We start from the raw sequence: 23,533 nt of genomic DNA on the forward strand, positions 1-23,533 counted from the left end.
GGTTTCTGAGAAGATTCTTGAGAGTCCCATGGACTGCAAGGAGATCCAACAAGTCCATTCTGAAGGAGATCAGCCCTGGGTGTTCTTTGGAAGGAATGATGCTAACGCTGAAACTCCAGTACTTTGCCCACCTGATGTGAAGAGTTGACTCATTAGAAAAAACTCTGATGCTGGGAGGAATTGACGGCAGGAGGAAAAGGGGACGACAGAGGATGAGATGGCTGGATGGCATCACCGACTCAATGGACATGAGTTTGAGTGAACTCTGGGAGATGGTGATGGACAGGGAGGCCTGGCGTGCTGTGATTCATGGGGTCCCAAAGAGTCGGGCACGACTGAGTGACTGAACTGAACTGAACTGAAGAGGGTAGACCATAAATATTCTCACCACACACACACACAAGGAAAATGGTAACTATATAAGATGTCAGATGTTAATTAGCTTGACTGTGCTCATTTTACAATGTATACATAAGTCAAAAAATCAAGCTGTACACTAAATTTAAGAAGGCTTTCTTACTTATCCTTGCTAGTCTCTGGGACTCTGTATTCAGTTAGGTATAGCTTTTCCTTTCTCCTTTGCCTTTCAATTCTCTTCTTTCCTCAGCTACTTGCAAAGCCTTCTCAGACAACCTCTTTTCCTTCTTGCATTTCTTGGTCACTGCCTCCTGTACAATGTTCTGAACCTCTGTCCCTAGTTCCTCAGGCACTCTATCAAATCTAATAAAGACAGAAATGGTATGGATCTAACAGAAAAAAAAAAAAGTGAAGTCGCTTAGTTGTGTCTGACTCTTTGTAACCCCATAGACTAGAGCCTACCTGGCTCCTCCTTCCATGGGATTTTCCAAGCAAGAATACTGGTGTAGGTTGCCATTTCCTTCTCCAGGGGATCTTCCTGATCCAGGGATCGAACCCAGGTCTCCCACACTGCAGGCAGATTCTTTACCATCTGATCCACCAGGGAAGCCCATGAGAAGATATTAAGAAGAGGTGGCAAGAATACACAGAGGAACTATGAAAACAAAGGTCTAATGACCAAGATAACCACGATGATGTGTTCACTCACCTAGAGCCAGACATCCAGCAATGTGAAGTTAAGTGGGCCTTGGTAAGCATTACTATGAGCGAAGCTAGTGGTGGTGAGGGAATTCCAGCTGAGCTATTTAACGTCTTAAAAGATGATGCTGTTGTAGTGCTGCACTCAATATATCAACAAGTTTGGAATATCAGCAGTGGCCACAGAACTGGAAAAGGTCAGTTTTCATTACAATCCCAAAGAAGAGCAATGCCAAAGCATGTTCAAACTACAGTGAATCTTCAGTCATTTCAGATACTAGTAAGGTTATTTTCAAAATCCTTCAAGCTAGGCTTTAGTAGTATGTGAACCAAGAAATTCCAGATGTACACACTGGGCTTCAAAGAGGCAGAGGAACCAGAGATCAAATTTCCAGCATTTATTTTTTTTTTTTTGCCTAAATTTATTTATTTTAATTGGAGGCTAATTACTTTATAATATTGTATTGGTTTTGCCATACATTGACATGAATTTGCCACAGGTATACACGTGTTCCCCATCCTGAACCCCCCTCCCACTTCCCTCCCCATACCATTCCTCTGGGTCATCCAGTGCACCAGTCTCAAGCATCCTATATCATGCATCAAACCTGGACTGGCGATTTGTTTAACATATGATAATATACATGCTTCAGTGCTATTCTCCCAAATCATCCCACCCTTGCCTTCTCCCACAGAGTCCAAAAGACTGTTCTATACATCTGTGTCTCTTTTGCTGTCTTGCATAAAGAGTTATCGTTTGTCAGGGAGTGTTTAACAGGAGGATTCCTACATACTGTTTCTCACAAGTCTTTTGTTTCTTTCTAAGCAGAACAGCAGGCTGCTCTGAGGAACTGAGATAATTGTGTGAGACAGGCTTGAATCTCCTTTAGTAAACATTATCTTTATGACAAAACTGCTTAGTTTCAATCCCCTTTCTTGAGATATGGATTGTCTTCTGACCTTGTGACCATTGGTAACGGTTCCCTTGGTAACGGTTGCTGTACGTTTGGTTTTCTGATCTTTATCATTGTCAAAAGAAATTTCTTGTACCACAGCCTATATATACTCACAGAAAAATCATTAAAGCACCTTTGCTCTATCAGAGCTTAGATCCCCGTGCCTTTCTTTCTTTCTTCCTTCCTTCCTCCCTCCCTCCCTCCTTCCCTCCCTTCCTTCCTTACTTTCTCTGTTTCATTCTCTCTTTTGCTCTCTCTTTCTCTCTTTCTCTCTCTCTCTCTCTACCTCCGGATCTCTCTTTCACTTTCTTATCATTGACTCCAGGCCACCAGGTCCTGGTCCATTAAAGGACCTCAACAATCTTTACTGTCTGTCTAAATTCCATATATATGTGTTATTATACTGTATTGGTGTTTTTCTTTCTGGCTTACCTCACTCTGTATAATAGGCTCTAGGTTCATCCACCTCATTAGAACTGATTGAAATGCATTGTTTTTAATGGCTAAGTAATACTCCATTGGGTATATGTACCACAGCTTTCTTATCCATTTGTCTCCAGATGGGCATCTAGGTTGCTTCCATGCCCTGGCTATTATAAACAGTGCTGCCATGAACATTAGGATACACGTGTCTCTTTCATTTCTGGTTTCCTCAGTGTATATGCCCAGCAGTGAGATCACTGGTTCATATGGCAGTTCTATTTCCAGTTTTTTTAAGGAATCTCCACACTGTTCTCCATAGTGGCTGTACTAGTTTGCATTCCCACTAACAGTGTAAGAGGGTTCCCTTTTCTCCACACCCTCTCCAACATTTATTACTTGTAGACTTTTGGATAGCAGCCATAAGACTGTTGTGAAATGGTACCTCATTGTGGTTTTGATTTGCATTTCTCTGATAATGAGTGATGTTGAGCATCTTTTCATGTGTTTGTTAGCCATCTGTATGTCTTCTTTGGAGAAATGTCTCTTTAGTTCTTTGGCTCATTTTTTGATTGGGTCATTTATTTTTCTGGAATGGAGCTGCAGGAGTTGTTTGTATATTTTTGAGATTCATTCTTTGTCAGTTGCTTCATTTGCTGTTATTTTCTCCCCTTCTGAAGGCTGTCTTTTCACCTTGCTTATAGTTTCCTTTGTTGTGCAGAAGCTTTTAATTTTAATTAGGTCCCATTTGTTTATTTTTGCTTTTATTTCCAATATTCTGGGAGGTGGGTCATAGAGGATCCTGTTATGATTTCTGTCAGAGAGTGTTTTGCCTATGTTCTCCTCTAGGAGTTTTATAGGTTCTGGTCTTACATTTAGATCTTTAATCCATTTTCAGTTTATTGTTGTGTATGATGTTATAAAGTGTTCTAGTTTCTTTCTGTTACAAGTGGTTGACCAGTTTTTCCAGCACCACTTATTAAAGAGACTGTCTTTTCTCCATTGTATATTCTTGCCTCCTTTGTCAGAGATAAGATGTCCAGAGGTGTGTGGATTTATCTCTGGAGCTTTCTATTTTGTTCCATTGATTGATATTTCTGTCTTTGTGCCAGTACCATACTGTCTTGATGACTGTGGCTTTGTAGTAGAACCTGAAGTCAGGCAGGTTGATTTCTCCAGTTCCATTCTTCTTTCTCAAGATTGTTTTGCTATTCGAGGTTTTGTGTATTTCCATACAAATTGTGAAATTATTTGTTCTAGCTCTGTGAAAAATACCATTGGTAGCTTGATAGGGATTGCATTGAATCTATAGATTGCATTGGGGGGTGTACTCATTTTCACTATATTGATTACTCCAATCCATGAACACAGTATACTTCTCCATCTGTTCGTGTCCTCTTTGATTCCTTTCACCAGTGTTTTATAGTTTTCTATATAGAAGTCTTTTGTTTCTTTAGGTAGATATATTCCTAAGTATTTTATTCTTCTTGTTACAATGGTGAATGGAATTGTTTCCTTAATTTCTCTATTTTCTCTTTATTAGTGTATAGGAATGCAAGGGATTTCTGTGTGTTGATTTTATATCCTGCAACTTTAAAATATTCATTGATTAGCTCTAGTAATTTTCTGCTAGAGTCTAGGGTTTTCGATGTAGAGGATCATGTCATCAGCAAACAGTGAGAGATTTACTTCTTCTTTTCCAATTTGGATTCCTTTTATTTCTTTTTCTGCTCTGATTGCTGTGGCCAAAACTTCCAGAACTATGTTGAATAGTAGCGGTGAAAGTGGGCACCCTTGTCTTGTTCCTGACTTTAGGGGAAATGCTTTCAATTTTTCACCATTGAGGATAATGTTTGCTGTGGGTTGGTCATATATAGCTTTTATTATGTTGAGGTATGTTCCTTCTATTCCTGCTTTCTGGAGAGTTTATCATAAATGGATGCTGAATTTTGTCAAAGGCGTTCTCTGCATCTATTGAGATAATCATGTGATTTTTATTTTTTCAATTTGTTAATGTGGTGTATTATATTGATTGATTTGCAGATATTGAAGAATCCTTGCATCCCTGGGATAAAGCCCACTTGGTCATGATGTAGGATCTTTTTAATGTGATGTTGGATTCCGTTCGCTAGAATTTTGTTAAGAATCTATGTTCATCAGTGATATTGGACAGAAGTTTTCTTTCTTTGTGGGATCTTTCTCAGGTTCTGGTATTAGGGTGATGGTGGCCTCATAGAATAAGTCTGGAAGTTTACCTTCTTCTGCAATTTTCTGCAAGAGTTTGAGTAGGACAGGTGTTAGCTCTTCTCTAAATTTTTGGTAGAATTCAGCTGTGAAGCTGTCTGGTCCTGGGTATTTGTTTGCTGGAAGATTTCTAATTAGTTTCAATTCCTGTGCTTGTGATGGGTCTATTAAGATTTTCTATTTCTTCCTGGTTCAGTTTTGGAAAGTTGTACTTTTCTAAGAATTTGTCCATTTCTTCCAAGTTGTCCATATTATTTCCATATAGTTGCTGATTGTAGTCTCTTATTATCCTTTGTATTTCTGTGTTGTCTGTTGTCATCTATCCATTTTCATTTCTAATTTTATTGATTTGATTTCTCTCCCTTTGTTTCTTGATGAGTCTGGCTAATGGTTTGTCAATTTTATTTATCTTCTCAAAGAACCAGCTTTTGGCTTTGCTGATTTTTACTATAGTCTCTTTTGTTTCTTTTGCATTTATTTTTGCCCTAATTTTTAAGATTTCTTTCCTTTTACTAACCCTGGGGTTCTTCGTTTCTTCCTTTTCTAGTTGCTTTAGGTGTAGGGTTGAGTTATTTAACTTTTTTCTTGTTTCTTGAGGTATGCCTGTATTGCTTTCAACTTTCCCCTTAGCACTGCTTTTACAGTGCCCCATGGGTTTTGGCTTGTTGTGTTTTCATTTTCATTCATTTCTATGCATATTTTGATTTCTTTTTTGATTTCTTCTGTGATTTGTTGGTTATTCAGCAGCATGTTGTTCAGCCTCCATATGTTGGAATTTTTTAATAGTTTTCTTCCTGTAATTGGGATCTAATCTTACTGCATTGTGAACAGGAAAGATGCTTGGAATTATTTCAATTTTTTTTGAATTTACCAAGGCGCTTGATTTATGGCCCAGGATGTGATCTATCCTGGAGAAGGTTCCATGAACACTTGAGAAAAAGGTGAAATTCATTGTTTTGGGGTGAAATGTCCTACAGATATCAATTAGGTCTAACTGGTCTATTGTATCATTTAAAGTTTGTGTTTCCTTGTTAATTTTCTGTTTAGTTGATCTATCCATAGGTGTGAGTCGGGTATTGAAGTCTCCCATTATTATTGTGTTATTGTTAATTTTCCCTTTCATATTATTAGCATTTTATGTTACATATAGTGGTGCTCCTATGTTGGGTGCATATGTATTTATAATTGTTATATCTTCTTCTTGGATTGATCCTTTAATCATTATGTAGTGTCCTTCTTTGTCTCTTTTCACAGCCTTTGTTTTAAAGTCTATTTTATCTGATATGAGTATTGCTACTCCTGCTTTCTTTTGGTCTCTATTTGTGTGGAATATCTTTTTCCCTCCCTTCACTTTCAGTCTGTATGTGTCCCTTGTTTTGAGGTGGGTCTCTTGTAGACAACATATATAGGGGTCTTGCTTTTGTATCCATTTAGCCAGGTTTTGTCTTTTGGTTGGGGCATTCAACCCATTTTCATTTAAGGTAATAATTGATAAGTATGATCCCATTGCCATTTACTTTATTGTTTTGGGTTTGAGTTTATACAGCCTTTGTTTCCTGTCTAGAGAAGATCCTTTAGCATTTGTTGGAGAGCTGGTTTGGTGGTGCTGAATTCTCTCAGCTTTTGCTTGTCTGTAAAGCATTGAATTTCTCCTTCATATCTGAATGAAGTATATTGCTGGGTATATTTTAATGAGATCTGGGCTCTAGGTTATTTTCTTTCATCCCTTCAGTATGTCCTGCCATGTCCTGAAGAGTTTCTATTGAAAGATCAGCTGTTATCCTTATGGGAATCCCCTTGTGTGTTATTTGTTGTTTTTCCCTTGTTTCTTTTAATATTTGTTCTTTGTGTTTGATCTATGTTAGTTTGATTAATATGTGTCTTGGGGTGTTTCACCTTGGGTTTATCCTGTTTGGGCCTCTCTGGTTTTCTTGAAATTGGGTGATTATTTCCTTCCCCATTTTTCACCTTGGGTTTATCCTGTTTGGGCCTCTCTGGTTTTCTTGAAATTGGGTGATTATTTCCTTCCCCATTTTAGGGAAATTTTCAACTATTATCTCCTCAACTATTTTCTCATGGTCTTTCTTTTTGTCTTCTTCTTCTGGCACTCCTATAATTTGAATGTAGGGGTGTTTCACATTGTCCCAGAGGTCTCTGAGATTATCCTCATTTCTTTTAATTCATTTTTATTTTTTCCTCTCTGTTTCATTTATTTCTACCATTCTATCCTCTACCTCACTTATCCTATCTTCTGCCTCCATTATTCTACTGTTGGTTCCCTCCAGAGTGTTTTTGATCTCATTTATTGAATTATTCATTATATATTGACTCTTTTATTTCTTCTAGTTCCTTGTTAAACCTTTCTTGCATCTTCTCCATCCTTGTCTCCAGGATATTTATCTGTAACTCCATTTTGTTTTCAAGATTTTGGATCATTTTCACTAGCATTATTTGGAATTCTTTATCAGGTAGATTCCCTATCTCTTCCTCTTTTATTTGGTTTGGTGGGCATTTATCCTGTTCCTTTACCCACTTGGTATTTCTCTGCCTTTTCATGTTGTTTATCAGCATTTCTTTTTTTTTAATTTTTATTTTTACTTTATTTTACTTTACAATACTGTATTGGTTTTGCCATACATTGACATGAATCTACCACTGGTGTACATGCAATCCCAAACATGAACCCCCCTCCCACCTCCCTCTATCAGCATTTCTTTTATTTCTTTTTGTTCTCTGATTTCCATGGCTAGGATTATCAAAACTCTCTTGAATAGTAGTGGTGAGGGTGGGCACCCTTTCTTGTTCCTGATTTTAGAGGATATTCTTTCAATTTTTCACGATTGAGGGTAATGTTTACTGTGTGTTTGACATATATGGCTTTTATTATTCTGAGGAATGTTCTTTTTATGCCTGCTTTCTGGAGAGTTTTTTAAATCATAAATGACTGTTGAATTTTGTCAAAGTCTTTCTCTGCATCTGTTGAGATAATCATATGGCATTTAATCATTCAATATGATGTATCACATTGATTGATTTGCAAATATTGAAGAATCCTTGCATCCCTGGAATAAAGCCTACTTGGCAATGGTGTATGATCTTTTAATATGCTGCTGGATTCTGTTTCCTAGAATTTTGTCAAAGATTTTTGCATCTATGTTCATCAGTGATATTGGCCTGTAGTTTTGTTTTTTTTTGTGGCATCTTTGTCTGGTTTTGGTATTAGGGTGCTGGTGACCTCATAGAATGAACTTGAGAGTTTGCCTTCCTCTGCAATTTTCTGGCAGAGTTTAAGATTGGTGTTCGCTCTTCTTTAAAATTTGGTTAGAATTCTCCTGTGAAGCCATCTGGTCCTGGGCTTTTGGTTGTTGGAAGATTTTTTTTTTATTACAGTTTCAATGTCCATGCTTGTGATGGGTCTGTTAAGATTTTCTATTTCTTCCTGGTTCAGTTTTGGAAGGTTATGCTTTTCTACTAACTTGTCCATTTCTTCCAAGTTGTCCATTTTATTGGCATATAATTGTTCATACTAGTCTCTTATGATCCTCTGTATTTCTGTGTTGTCTGTCTGTTGTGATTTCTCCATTTTCATTTCTAATTTTATTGATTTGATTCTTTTCCTTTTTTTCTTGTTGACTGTGCCTAATGGTTTGTCTATTTTATGTATCTTCTCAAAGAATCAGTTGTTTGTTTTGTTGATTTTTGCTATAGCCTCCTTCATTTCTTTTTCAGTTATTTCTGCTCTGATTTTCATGATTTCTTTCCTTCTATTAACTTTGGGGATTTTCTGTTCTTCTTTTTCTAGCTGAGAAATCTGTATGCAGGTCAGGAAGCAACAGTTAGAACTGGGCATGGAACAACAGACTGGTTCCAAATAGGAAAAGGAGTACGTCAAGGCTGTATATTGTCACCCTGCTTATTTAACTTATATGCAGAGTACATCATGAGAAACGCTGCACTGGAAGAAACACAAGCTGGAATCCAGATTGCTGGGAGAAATATCAATAACCTCAGATATGCAGATGACACCACCCTTATTGCAGAAGTGAAGAGGAACTAAAAAGCCTCTTGATGCAAGTGAAAGAGGAAAAGTGAAAAAGTTGGCTTAAAGCTCAACATTCAGAAAACGAAGATCATGGCACCTGGTCCCATCACTCCATGGGAAGTAGAGGAGAAACAGTGGAAACAGTGTCAGACTTTATTTTTTTGGGCTCCAAAATCACTGCAGATAGTCACTGCAGCCATGAAATTAAGAGGCTTACTCCTTGGAAGAAAAGTTATGACCAACCAAGATAGCATATTCAAAAGCAGAGACATTACTTTCCCGACTAAGGTCCGTCTAGTCAAGGCTATGATTTTTCCTGTGGTCATGTATGGATGTGAGAGGTGGACTGTGAAGAGGCTGAGCACCGAAGAATTGATGCTTTTGAACTGTGATGTTGGAGAAGACTCTTGAGAGTCCCTTGAACTGCAAGGAGATCCAACCGGTCCATTCTGAAGGAGATCAGACCTGGGATTTCTTTGGAAGGAATGATAGTAAAGCTGAAAGTCCAGTACTTTGGCCACCTCATGCGAAGAGTTGACTCATTGGAAAATACTTTGATGCTGGGAGGGATTAGGGGCAGGAGAAGAAGGGGACGATCGAGGATGAGATGGCTGGATGGCACCACGGACTCGATGGATGTGAGTCTGAGTGAACTCTGGGAGTTGGTGATGGACAGGGAACCCTGGCATGCTGCCATTCATGAGGTCGCAAAGAGTCGGACATGACTGAGTGACTGAACTGAACTGAACTGAACTTAGGTGTAAAAGTTTGGTTGTTTATTTGATGTTTCTGTTGTTTCTTGAGGTAGGCCTGTATTGCTAAGAATCTCCCTCTTAGCACTGCTTTTACTGAATCACATAGGTTTTGGGTTGTCGTGTTTCATTATTATTTGTTTCTATGCATATTTTGATTTCCTCCATGATTTGTTAGTTATTAAGAACATGTTTAGCCTCCATATGTTTGTGCATTTTAATAGTTTTCCTATAGTTGATATGATCTTACCATTCTGTGATCAGAAAAGATGCTTGAAATGATTTCATTTTTTTACAATTTACCAAGAGTAAATTCGTGGCCCAGGACATAATGTATCCTGGAGAATGTTCCATGTGCACTTGAGAAAAAGGAAAAATCCATTGCTTTTGGGTGAAATGCCCTGTATATATCAATTAGATCTAACTGGTCCATTGTATCATTTAAAGGTCTATTTCCATGCTAATTTTCTGTTTTGTTGATCTATCCACAGGTGTGAGTGGGGTATTAAAGTCCCCCACTATTGGTGTGTTACTGCTAATATCACCTCTCATACATGTTAGCATTTCCCTTACATATTGTGGTGATCCTATGTTGGCTGCATATATACTTACAATCGTTATACCTTCTGGGATTGATCCCTTGATCATTATGTAGTGTCCTTCTTTGTCACTTCTACATAGAAAACACTAACAATAATACCAGAAAATTACTATAGCTAATCAAAGAATGTAGTAAAGTTGCCAGATATAAAATTAATACACAAAAAACCCTTGCATTCCTATACACTAACAATGAAGAAACAGAAAGAGAAATTAAGGAAACAATCCCACTCACCATGGCAATGAAAAGAATAAAATACTTAGGAATAAATTTAAAGAAACAAAACACCTATATATAGAAAACTATTAAACACTGATGAAAGAAATCAAAGATGACACAAACAGATGAAGAAATACACCATGTTCATGGATTGGAAGAGTCAACATAGTGAAAATGAGTATACTACCCAAAGCAATCTAAAGATTTAATGCAATCCCTATCAAGCTACCAGTGGTATTTTTCACAGAAATGGAACAAATAATTTCACAATTTGTATGGAAATACAAAAAACCTCAAATAGCCAAAGAAATCTTGAGAAAGAAGAATGGAACTGGAAGAATCAACCTGTCTGACTTCAGACTACACTACAAAGCTACAGTTATCAAGACAGTATGGTACTTGAACAAAGAGAGAAATATAGATCAATGGAACAAAATAGAAAGCCCAGAGATAATTCCACACACCTATGGACACCTTATCTTTGACAAAGGAGGCAAGAATATACAATGGATTAAAGACAATCTCTTTAACAAGTGGTGCGGGAAAAACTTGTCAACCACTTGTAAAAGAATGCAACTAGAACACTTTCTAACATCATACACAAAGATAAACTCAAAATGGATTAAAGATGTAAATGTAAGGCCAGAAACTATAAAATTCATAGAGGAAAACACAGGCAGAACACTCTGACATAAATCACAGCAAGATCCTTCATGACCCACCTCCCAGAGTAATGGAAACAAAAAATAAATAAATAAACAAATAGGACCTAACTAAACTTAAAAGCTTTTGTGCAACAAAGGAAACTGTAAGCAAGGTGAAAGAGAAGCCTTCAGAATGGGAGAAAATAACAGAAAATGTAAAAACTGACAAAGAATTAATCTCCAAAATATACAAGCAGTCCATGCAGCTCAATACCAGAAAAATGCACAATACAATCCAAAACTGGAGAAAAGAACTAAACAGACATTTCTCCAAAGAAGACATACAGATGGCAATGTAGGAGACCTGGGTTTGATTACTGGGTTGGGAAGATCCCCAGAGAAGGGAAAGGCTACCCACTCCAGTATTCTGACCTGGAAAATTCCATGGATTGCATAGTTCATGGGGTTACAGAGATGGACATGACTGAGCAACTTCCACATACATACATATGTGAATAGTCCATAGCACTTAGGTGGCCACTTTGTTTAATAAGTATCTCAACTGAATTCTGCTTAAAATGTACTGAGGAACACAATAAATACCAAGATATCTTGTTCATTCCATAACATAGTAAAGAGCACAGATTTATTTTAAAATTCAGAAATATGTAAATTAAGCATTAGAACCAAATGCCCGTTTCCTATTATCCAAGCTAGATTTTAAGCTTTCCAAAGATAGAAGTGCCAAGGTAGGCTTAAAAACATCATCTAACTAAGATTAATAAAAAGGAGAAAAAAATACTGAGAGTCTGCAAGTATACAGGAGAGTAAATCTATTCTAGACTGCTAATGAAAATTAATAAAACTTTACCTAGTGCTTTGTACATGCCTCACATATATAAGAGGAACTCAGGAAATATTTTTTTGTTTAATGAATAAGTAAATACCACCTTTATGCATGTCGGTTTGGCAACTTACTGATATTTTTCATGCTTTCTCACCTACAATTCCATTTCTAGAGATTTATTCTAAGGAAACAGTTACATATGTACATAAAGATTCAGGTACAAAGTGTTTTGACAAAGCACTGATTATATTAGCAAAATAATTGGAAATACACTAAATTTCCAGAATATATGAAAAATATACATTTGATATGATGTATTCATACAACAGAATATTTATGCCACTATTAAGAATTCTGTCCAATGCCAGCCAACAGTCAGTGACAGGGTCAAGACTCAGATTTAGGCCTGTTTGCCTCCAATATATATTTCTAAGCATGCAGATATATCTTAAGGGTAACTTGAGGCTAGAAAAGATGAAACGTACCATGGTGAAGAGAATAAGTTACTACAATGAGACATTAAAAAGCTGGTATGATAGACTAGATTAATGAAATGTAAGTTAAAAAGACATAAATGTACCTGTAACTAAGTCTAAAATGTACATATGCATAAGTACAAACTTGGAAGTTACTAGTAAGCTATGTACTAGTAGCTTACTAGTAGCCCATATAAAAATGTTTAATGAATTTTAGAGAACTGCACGTTCACCATGTCATGGTCAAAAGCTGATTTTAAGTAAAGTTGATTGTGAGGACCCGAAACAAAAATAAATATAAAAACAAATGTGATCTTAGACTGAAACACCAGGGAAGCCTGCTGCTGCTGCTGCTGCTGCTAAGTCGCTTCAGTCGTGTCTGACTCTGTGCGACCCCATAGACGGCAGCCCAACAGGCTTCCCCGTCCCTGGGATTCTCCAGGCAAGAACACTGGAGTGGGTTGCCATTTCCTTCTCCAATGCATGAAAGTGAAAGGTGAAAGTGAAGTCGCTCAGTTGTGTCCAACTCTTAGTGACCCCATGGACTGTAGCCTACCAGGCTCCTCTGTCCATGGGTTTTTCCAGGCAAGAGTACTGGAGTGGGGTGCCATTGCCTTCTCCATCAGGGAAGCCTAGTCAGCATTAAAACAGAAATAAATTATCTTGAACAAGAGAAGTCAGAGTCTGACTCTATCTTGCAGTATTCAAAATACTTACACCAGAAGAAAACACTAGCTATCCTGAACATGTTTGGCAAAGAAAGATCATGAAAGTGAAGGAATTCAAAGCTTTGACCCAGGAGTAATTGTTAAATTACCAATATGTTTACCCAGGAAGCAAAACTAAATAAAATGAATGGACATCTGAAGAGTTGTTTTGTGGAAGAGAGATGAGAATTGTTCTGGATTGCATCAATGCAAGAGATACAGGGCCAATAGGTAGAAGTTATGATTATGAGACAAGTTTGTGTTTGATTAAAGAAAGGACCTTAAACTGAATGAGAGCTGCCCAAAAATGGAATAGACTGCCTTTATCCAGTTTTATTCATGTTGAAGAAAACAGCCAGTTAGTGTGCCTATTGTAGAGGGGATTACAATACTATAGAGAAGGCGAATTAGAAAACATCTAAGATTGCTTTCAAAACTGAGATCTTAATGAATTTCTTAAACTAAAGCTTTCAAATATCATGTGCACCTGTATAAATTTTTTCCAGAAACAAAAATTAGACTGCTTGCAAGAACTAAAACCCTATACTACTCATCGATTATTCATTAAGAAAAATTAAAAAAAATGTTTTTCATTGGAGTTAGTATTTAAATGTTTGAGCTAAAAATAATACAATATTTACTTTGAGACATATTGTTACTATTTCTCTCAACTTGAAAAATATGCCTAACAAATACTTCAAAGACATTTTTGATGAATAGAGTTAACAAAAAAACAAACCTCACAGTTTTTACATCATATTTATGTCATACAAAATTCACAAACTTTTGTAGGCAAGTTACCTGCTCTGGTTTCACTAGCTGCTTTTTGGACTCCTCTTCTTTGGCCATATGCACACTTATAGATGCATATATTAGACCTGCTGGCATGGTTGTCAACTTTCCCATCTGAGAAAATATATCAAAACGTATTTTTAATGAAAAGCTTCCCACCCTATATTTCCTGATAAATTTGGGGGAGGCACATTTGAGGAACACTATAGGTTTCATTTAAATATATTAAAAACTCAAGCATTTCAAACAATTCATACCTTTTTAGGATATAATTCCTAAAATTCTCCTCTCATGCTAGATGGTAGAGTATTATTTTCCCCAATTTGTTAACTACTTACTTCATATGGAATATAGCAATATAATAATTACCAGGAAGAAGTGAATATAAACTTTTACGAGTGAAGTGAGATAGATTATGATATTCACTCAGTTCACAAATATTAACTGAGTAATTACTATATGCCAGACCCATTGGAAACAAAACAACAATTCTTGCTTTCATGGAGCTGATGTTCTAGTGGAGTAGAGACAGAAGATATACACAATACATAAATTATATGGAATATTACAATCGATAATGCTAAGGAGAAAGTAAAAAATAAGGGTGATCTGGAGTACTAGGTGATTCAGGTTGTATCTTGAAACAAAATTTATAATCACATTATTTATAAAAATAACTTCCTACCATTACAAATCTTATGCCCCTAACTAATACATTTCTTTTTAGCTATTATATTTAATGCTTGATCTAAAGCCAAAAGTGACCTTTGTTTTTGATATAACTTGATTTAAATTAAGAATGCAGGAAAATTACTGGCTCTAAGAACAAAGTGTTCCAGTGTTTATCCAGTATCAAAATAATTCCTAAAGATTATACATTCAACAAGGCCAAATGAAAAACTTTCCAGGGAACAACTATTTTAAGAGCTTTATTCTTTAGACTCAAAAGGAGGGCCTGATGAAATTGACAAAAGACATCCACAGGGAAGAGGTTTCTCTGGCTTACACATAAGTGGAATTTTTCAAGAACTGGAAGAAACACCAGCCAAAGAATTCCAAATGTTCTCGGATAACAGTGATAGTAACTGCATTTCATTTCTGACATATTTTTTTCCATAATTTCTAGGCAGAATAAGGGAAAGTACTGGTAGCAGTAAAGCAATTTCCTGTTTAGGCATGACTCTGATTTAGATTGAGACTTCAAAAATATACAGTAAAATTAAGACTCAACACTAATAAAAAAAATTGTGTTCACTGTTTTTCTACCTTCAACCTTCCCTCTAGTACATATGTCAGCATCATAGAACAATTTATCTAGTCCTGGCTTCCCGAAATACATCACTTTTGATTTCGTATACATAGTTGGTATTTACTAATGAAATAACAAGATTCCCACTCAATATATAATGTCAGGTATCAAAAAATATATATTAAAACTGATGCTGGCAAGAATGTTCTCCTATGTACCTGAAGAAAAACATTCTAATAAAGCTCTGAAGTGATTATTTAAAGCATGTCAATTCTTACAATATTTTAAAGCTACTTTTAAAATACCTGATAAGATGTTACTTCCTAGATAAAAGACAAATATTTTTGAAGATTGCTAATATCGGAAAAAATTTCAACAATCTATGTTCTCATAGTCACTTTACTTCACATAAGGGAAAAATAACATGTAGACTATAAAATAATTTCATAGGTATTACTTAATAATTATAATCCTGTGCTACAGAGTGTGGAATGATTAAACTAGTGGCCTAAACTTTTCCATATTTCAGCCCGGGAACTTGGGGCACAGTTTCCAGCCTGATATATGAACTTTTCCATATTTCAGTCTGGGAACCTGGGGAGTAAGCCACTAATTAGTCCACAGAAAAGAACATTCTTGCCAGCATCAGTTTATATATATATATATATATTTAAAGTTAGGGCTTCCCTTACAGCACAGTTGGTGAAGAATCTGCCTGCAATGCAGGAGACTCTGGTTCAATTCCTGGGTTGCAAAGATCTGCTAGAGAAGGGATAGGCTACCCACTTCAGTATTCTTGGGCTTCCCTTGTGGCTCAGCTGGTAAAGAATCCACCTGCCTGCAATGCAGGAGACCTGGGTTCGATCCCTAGGTTGGAAAGATCTCCCAGAGAAGAGAAAGGCTACCCACTCCAGTATTCTGGCCTGGAGAATTCCATGGACTGTATAGTACATGGAGTTGCAAAGTGTTGGACACGACTGAGCGACTTTCACTTTCACTAAAAAGTTAAAACAGTAGTATAACCTTGAAAAATGCCCAAGTATTGATATCTTTGCTACATTTTCTACTCTGTCCATCCACCTTGACTTTCAGTGATAAAGCTGTATGGCATAATGGCAAAAATATAAGCTCACAAGTTGCACAGACTTGATTTCGAACTCAAGTTGTGGAGCTTACTGTCTACGTTTGGGCAAGTTACTTAAGCTCCTAAGAGTTATGCTGCCCAATATGGTAATTACTAGCTACACTGTTGTTCAGTTACTAAGTCATGTCCGACTCTTTGCAACTGCAACACTCCAGGCTTTCCCATCCTTTATCATCTCCCTGAGTTTGCTCAAACTCATGTCCATTGAGTCAATGATGCCATCCAACCATCTCATCTTCTTGGCCCCCTTCTCCTCTTGCCCTTAATCTTTCCCAACATCAGGGTCTTTTCCAATGAGTTGGCTCTTTGCATCAGGTGGCCAAAGTATTGGGGCTTCAGCTTCAGCATCAGTCCTTCCCATGAATATTTTAGGTTGATTTCCTTTAAGACTGACAGGTTTAATCTCCTTGCAGGCCAAAATCAACAGTTTAGTCCCAGCTCTGTTTTTAAACAACTATGTAATCTCTAGTTAAGTCACAGGCTTATGTTTCTTTATTTGTAAAAATATCATGTGCAGATAATCTCTGAGGGCCTTAGAACTGCACTCTCCAATAAGGTAGCCAATATCCACATGTTATTTAAAATTATATCTCAATTAATGAAAATTTAAATATTAAAATAAAAAATTAGTTCCTTCATCCCCCAGCCACATTTCAACGTCTCAATAGATACATATGACTCTAGTGGCCACCAACTGGACAGCACAGAAACAGAATATTCCTACCATAGGGGAAAGTTTTATTGGGTAGCACTAGCACTGCCTTACAGCTCCAACCTTTAGGATTTTCTTATAATTCTATCAAAAAAGAGATTAAGATTTTAATGAGATATATACACTTTTATGTTTATCACAGCATTATTCACAATGGCCAAGATATGGAAACAACCCAAAAGTCCATTGACAGATGAATGGATAAAAAAGATGTGGTATACATATATGTGCATGAGTGCCTGTGCACTAAATTGCTTTGATCATGTAACCATAGGGTTACTCTTTGTAACCCTATGGACTGTAGCCCCCCAGGCCCCTCTGTCCATGGGATTCTCCAGGCAGGAATATTGGATTGGGTTGCCACGTCCTTCTCCAGGGAATCTTCCCAACCTAGACCCAAACCTGGGTCTCTTAAGTCTCCTTCATCGGCAGGTAGGTTCTTTACTACTACCACCACTTGAGAAGCCCTTACACAATGGAATATTATTCAGCCATGATAAAGGAGGATATCATACTATTTTCAAAGATATGGATGGACTTTGAGCATATTATACTAAGCCATATAAGTCAGAGAAAGACAAGTACTGGAGAATGTCATTTACATGTGAAATCTAAAAAGTCAAACCTGTAAAAACCAGATAGTAAAATGATGGTTACTAAGGGATGTGGGGGAGGGGAATAAGATTGATGGGGTTTAAGGGTACAAACTTGTACGTAGTAAATAAGCCATAGAGATCTAATGCACAATACAGACAATATTGTACTATAATTATATAATTTGATAAATATTATATAACAGCAGTCACATTACAACCTATACATGTATAAAAGCAACATACAATACACCTTAAACTTACACATTACATATCAAATTTATTCAATAAGAAATGATGATTTCTGACTTCAAATATACCAGTTTTAACTCTAAATCCATCTATTCAGGGCATATATGTTAACCTGAAAACAGCAGAAAAAAGAACTGGATACTATTTATACCACTGCAGAAGAATATAATGGCATTACATTTTAAAGAAAGTAAAATATGAAAATGAGAAATTTTATCCTGTTATAGGAATGATAGTTTAAATCCATAAATCAGAAAACAATCTCATAAAATCATGAAAACAAACCTATGAAACAGTTGACCCTGGCACACTGGAGGGCTTAGGGGTGCTGACCCACCTTGCAGTCAAAAATTCATGTATAACTTTACAGTTGGCTTTCTATATCTGTGGCTCCACACCCACAGATTCAACCAAACTGGGATCATGTAGTACTGCAGTAAAAATTTAGTGAAAAGAATCTGCGTATAAGTGGACCTGTGCAGTTCAAACTCACGTTGTTCACTGTATTCATTATACTAACATCTTTCCATTTTTTACACAAATAGTAGTCAAACAACTGTGCTAGATACTAGAAAAATAAACATAAAAAAACATGCCCCAACTTTCCAAGCCCCATTTCCAAGGGAATTTACCATCACTTTTCTATCCTTGTCTCTGTTCACTACTCTCCCTCAGGAATTCTTTGATGAAGTTAAGCTCAACTGGTTGCTTATTTCCATGTCATAACCCCCAGGAATACCCTCTTTACTATACTGGCATTCTTAAGAACTACTTAGATATAGTACTCTTCATGTGGTCTTTCCTACCCCTCTAATTATAATTAGAAATAGTCAACCAAATCCAGGAAGCACAGAGTCCCAGGCAGGAGAAACCCAAAGACGAACACACTGAGACACATAGTAATCAAACTGACAAAAATGAAAGACAAACATAAAAATATTAAAATCAACAAAGGAAAAACAACAAATAACATACAAGGGAATTCCCATCAGGCTATCAGCTGATTTCTCAACAGAAACTCTACAAGCCACAAGGGAATGGCATGATATATTTAAAGTGATGAAAGGGAAGAACCTACAACCAAGAATACTCTACCCAGCAAGACTCTCCTTCAGATTTGATGAAGAAAAATCAAAAACTTTCCAGACAAGCAAAAGTTAAGAGAATTTAGCACCACCAAACCAACTTTACAACAAATGCTAAAGGAACTTCTCTAGGTAGGAAATAAGAGAAAGAAAAGACCTACCTCTACAAAATAAACCCAAAACAATTAAGAAAACAGTAATAGGATCATGTGCTGTGCTGTGCTTAGTCACTCAGTCAGGTCCAACTCTGCGACCCCATGGACTGCATCCCACCAGGCTCCTCTGCTCATGGGACTCTCCAGGCAAGAATACTGGAGTGGATTGCCATGCCCTCCTCCAGGGGATCTTCCCAACACAGGGATCAAACCCAGGTCTCCCACATTGCAGGCAGATTCTTTACCATCTGAGCCAGGGAAGCCCAATAGCATTATATGTATTGATAATTACCTTAAACGTAAATAAATTAAATGTACCAACCAAAAGACAGACTGGCTGAGCAGATGAAAACATGTACATGTATGAAAATATGTGCACTCCACGTACCACCTCACTCTGCTTGAACACCCAAGTTGCATGTAATTATTTCTTAGGTTAATCATGTTCCTATTATGGCTTGCATTTGTAATTATCTTTTTTTTTTGGGGGGTGGGGGGTCTGGCTATTGATCGTGAAGGGCTTCCCTGGTGGCTCAGAGGTTAAAGTATCTGCCTGCAGTGTGGAAGACCTGGGTTTGATCCCTGTGTTGGGAAGGTCCCCTGGAGGAGGGCATGGCAACCCACTCTAGTATTCTTGCCTGGAGAATCCCATGAGCAGAGGAGCCTGGTGGGCTATAGTCCATGGGGTCGCAAAGAGTCAGACATGACTGAGTGACTTCACTTTCACTTTCATTGATATCAAAACTGATAAACATCTTTCACTATTATGGTTATGTAACTATTCCTCACTTAAAACAAGTGTACCATGATTGGTCAACGGAAAAATAACAGAATTCTGTATCACAAGAACTACCATTTAATAGAAAAACCTGCAATCACTTTTTTAAAATCCAGATGCATATCAGAATTATCTTGGAATTTTTTGAAAAATTCAAATGCCCAGTTATTGCTTTCTTTTTTCCACCGGAGCTCCAGATATGATTCTAGTTAGCATCCATGTTTAAAAACAATTGAACTATATGAGGACCTTTTATTTTTATCTAGTTAAATGGCAACCCACTCCAGTATTCTTACCTGGAGAATCCCAGGGACAGAGGAGCCTGGTGGGCTGCCATCTGTGGGGTCACACAGAGCTGGACATGACTGAAGCAACTTAGCAGCAGCAGCACAAGTTTGCTTCACTTTTTCTATTTCATATTCTGTGTTCCCATTTCATTTAGTTTGTTTAAATTTTTCCAACTTTTTATTGATGTTTTTTCTCAAGCCTTCATCAAGTGTAGTACAAAAGCTCTTGTATACACATAGATGAATAATATGTGTAATATATATATTAGAATACTTATGAGTTTTTGCTTAACTAAAAAATGTATAACGTTTGATTCCACTTGTTTTAGTATGAATAGAATGTAAGACTTCTAACTTTAAGAAACAGATGTGCAACAAGAAACAAAGGTTTACTGTATAGCATAGGGAACTATAGTAAATAGCTTGCAATAACCTGTAATGGAAAATAATTTCAAAAATAGTATAAATGCATATATAACTGAATCACAAAACAAAAGAATTCTACTTTTGAAATTTAGTAATGTTTATCTTTTTGCAAGTTTTTCTAAATGTTCTATGGAAATCTTATAACAATGTATGAGACACAAAATATAAATATATTTGTCTAGGATGTAAGATTAATATAAATTAACATAAACAGAAATCTATTATATTTAAATTATTAATGATATCATTCAAGATGCTCCTATTCTTATTTTTTCTGTACTTGATAAAATATCCTGAGAAATGTTAATGTCTCACTATGATTATACATATTTTTCTTTGCTCTTTTATTTTTCTGATTTTGCTTTATGTATCTTTGTTTCATTATTATTAGATGTCTAATGGTTTATAATGTCTATCTTCTTTGTGAACTGCACCTTTTATCATGAAAAATATTCATCTTTTTTCATTGAAAAGTAAATAAATTAATTTAAAAAAAAACAGCTAGAGCATATTAAAACTAGCAAAGTTAAATAACGAAGATACTGAATGATGAAGAATAGGTTAAACTCTCTCTGGTTTAAGATGAATGGGAAGTACATGTTACACTTCAGTTCTAACCTTCATCAAAATTAAAGTTCCAGTACTTAAAATGTCCAATCTTAATTAGCCAGAACAAATAACTGAAACCTCAGTGTGACTTGGACAGATTTTTTTTTTCCAATGGTAGCATTAATTGTAGAACATTATGTTAAAGCATTTCAAGTACCAAGTGCTTTAATTTATAATGTAATAAATAGCTAAATTATTTTGAAGTTTATTTCACCTTGGAGTACGGAATGAAGCAGGGCAAAGGCTAGTAGAGTTTTGCCAAGAGAATGCACTAGTCATAGCAAACAGTCTCTTCCAACAACACAAGACAAGACTCTCCACATGGACATCACCAGATGGTCAACACCAAAATCAGATTCATCATATTCTTTGCAGCCAAAGATGGAGAAGCTCTATACAGTCAGCAAAAAACCAGACCAGGAGCTGACTGTGGCTCAGATCATGAACTCCTTATTGCCAAATTCAGACTTAAATTGAACAAAGTGGGGAAAACCACTAGACCATTCAGGTATGACCTAAATCAAATCCCTTATGAGTATACAGTGGAAGGGAGTAATAGATTTAAGGGACTAGATCTGATAGATAGAGTGCCTGATGAACTATGGACAGAGGTTCATGACATTGTACAGGAGACAGGGATCAAGACTATCCCCATGGAAAATAAATGCAAAAAAGCAAAATGGCTGTCTGGGGAGACATTACAAATAGCTGTGAAAAGAAGAGAAGTGAAAAGCAAAGGAGAAAAGGAAAGATATAAGCATCTGAATGCAGAGTTCCAAAGAATAGCAAGAGGAGATAAGAAAGCCTTACTCAGCAATCAATGCAAAGAAATAGAGGAAAACAACAGAATGGGAAAGACTAGAGATCTCTTCAAGAAAATTAGAGATACCAAGGGAATGTTACATACGAAGATGTGCTCGATAAAGGACAGAAATGGTATGGACCTAACAGAAGCAGAAGATACTAAGGAGAGGTGGCAAGAATACACAGAAGAATTGTAAAAAAAGATCTTCATGACCCAGATAATCACGATGGTGTGATCACTTACCTAGAGCCAGACATCCTGGACTGTGAAGTCAAGTGGGCCTTAGAAAGCATCACTATGAACAAAGCTAGTGGAGGTGATGCAGTTCCAGCTGAGCTATTTCAAATCCTGAAAGATGATGCTGTGAAAGTGCTGCACTCAATATGCCAGCAAATTTGGAAAATTCAGTAGTGGCCACAGGACTGGAGAAAGGTCAGTTTTCATTCCAATCCCAAAGAAAGGCAATGCCAAACAAAGCTCAAACTAATATACAATTGCACTCATCTCACATGCCAGTAAAGTAATGCTCACAATTCTCCAAGCCGGCTTCAGCAATACATGAACTGTGAACTTCCAGATGTTCAAGCTGGTTTTAGAAAAGGCAGAGGAACCAGAGATCAAATTGCCAACATCCACTAGATCATCGAAAAAGCAAGAGAGTTCCAGAAAAACATCTATTTCTGCTTTATTGACAATGCCAAAGCCTTTGACTGTGTGGATCACAATAAACTGTGGACAATTCTGAAAGAGATGGGAATACCAGACCACCTGACCTGCCTCTTGAGAAACCTATATGCAGGTCAGGAAGCAACAGTTAGAACTGGACATGGAACAACAGACTGGTTCCAAATAGGAAAAGGAGTACATCAAGGCTGTATATTGTCACCCTGCTTATTTAGCTTATATGCAGAGTATATCATGAGAAACTCTGGGCTGGAAGAAGCACAAGCTGGAATCAAGATTGCCGGGAGAAATATCAATAACCTCAGATATGCAGATGACACCACCCTTATGGCAGAAAGTGAAGAGGAACTAAAAAGCCTCTTGATGAAAGTGAAAGAGGAGAGTGAAAATGTTGGCTTAAAGCCAAACATTCAGAAAACGAAGATCATGGCATCTGGTCCCATCACTTCATGGCAAATAGATGGGGAAACAGTGGAAACAGCGTCAGACTTTATTTCTTTGGGCTCCAAAATCACTGCAGATGGTGACTGACGCCATGAAATTAAAAGACACTTACTCCTGGGAAGGAAAGTTATGACCAACCTAGACAGCATATTCAAAAGCAGAAATTTTACTTTGCCAACAAAGGTCCATCTAGTCAAGGCTATGGTTTTTCCAGTGGTCATGTATGGATGTGAGAGTTGGACTGTGAAGAAAGCTAAGCGCCAAGTAATTGATATTTTGAACTGTGGTGTTGGAGAAGACTCTTGAGAGTCCCTTGGACTGCAAGGAGATCCTCAGTCCATCCTAAAGGAGATCAGTCTTGGGTGTTCATTGGAAGGACTGATGCTAAAGCTGAACACGCCAATACTTTGGCCACCTCATGTGAAGAGTTGACTCATTGGAAAAGACCCTAATGTTGGGAGGGATTGGGGGCAGGAGGAAAAGGGGACGACAGAGGATGAGATGGCTGGATTGCATCACCGACTTGATGGACATTAGTTTGAACTCTGAGAGAT

At 36.9% G+C, this 23,533-nt stretch overlaps 1 protein-coding gene across 1 annotated transcript in view; it reads right to left on the reverse strand.

Annotated features, from left to right (window-relative positions):
• The window catches only part of APOOL (apolipoprotein O like), a 56,704-nt gene extending 33,837 nt beyond the window's left edge, over positions 1-22,867 (reverse strand). Inside the window, exons 1-2 of the mRNA XM_052663603.1 lie at positions 22,859-22,867; positions 13,766-13,870 (exon numbers count right to left, since the gene is read on the reverse strand). Of these exons, the coding sequence (XP_052519563.1) occupies positions 13,766-13,870 (105 nt within the window). The 5' untranslated portion in view covers positions 22,859-22,867. The remainder of the gene's footprint in view (positions 1-13,765; positions 13,871-22,858) is intronic.
• Positions 22,868-23,533: the final 666 nt, after the last annotated feature.

Source organism: Budorcas taxicolor, chromosome X, assembly GCF_023091745.1.
Source record: "Budorcas taxicolor isolate Tak-1 chromosome X, Takin1.1, whole genome shotgun sequence".
Classification (NCBI taxonomy): Eukaryota; Metazoa; Chordata; class Mammalia; order Artiodactyla; family Bovidae; genus Budorcas; species Budorcas taxicolor.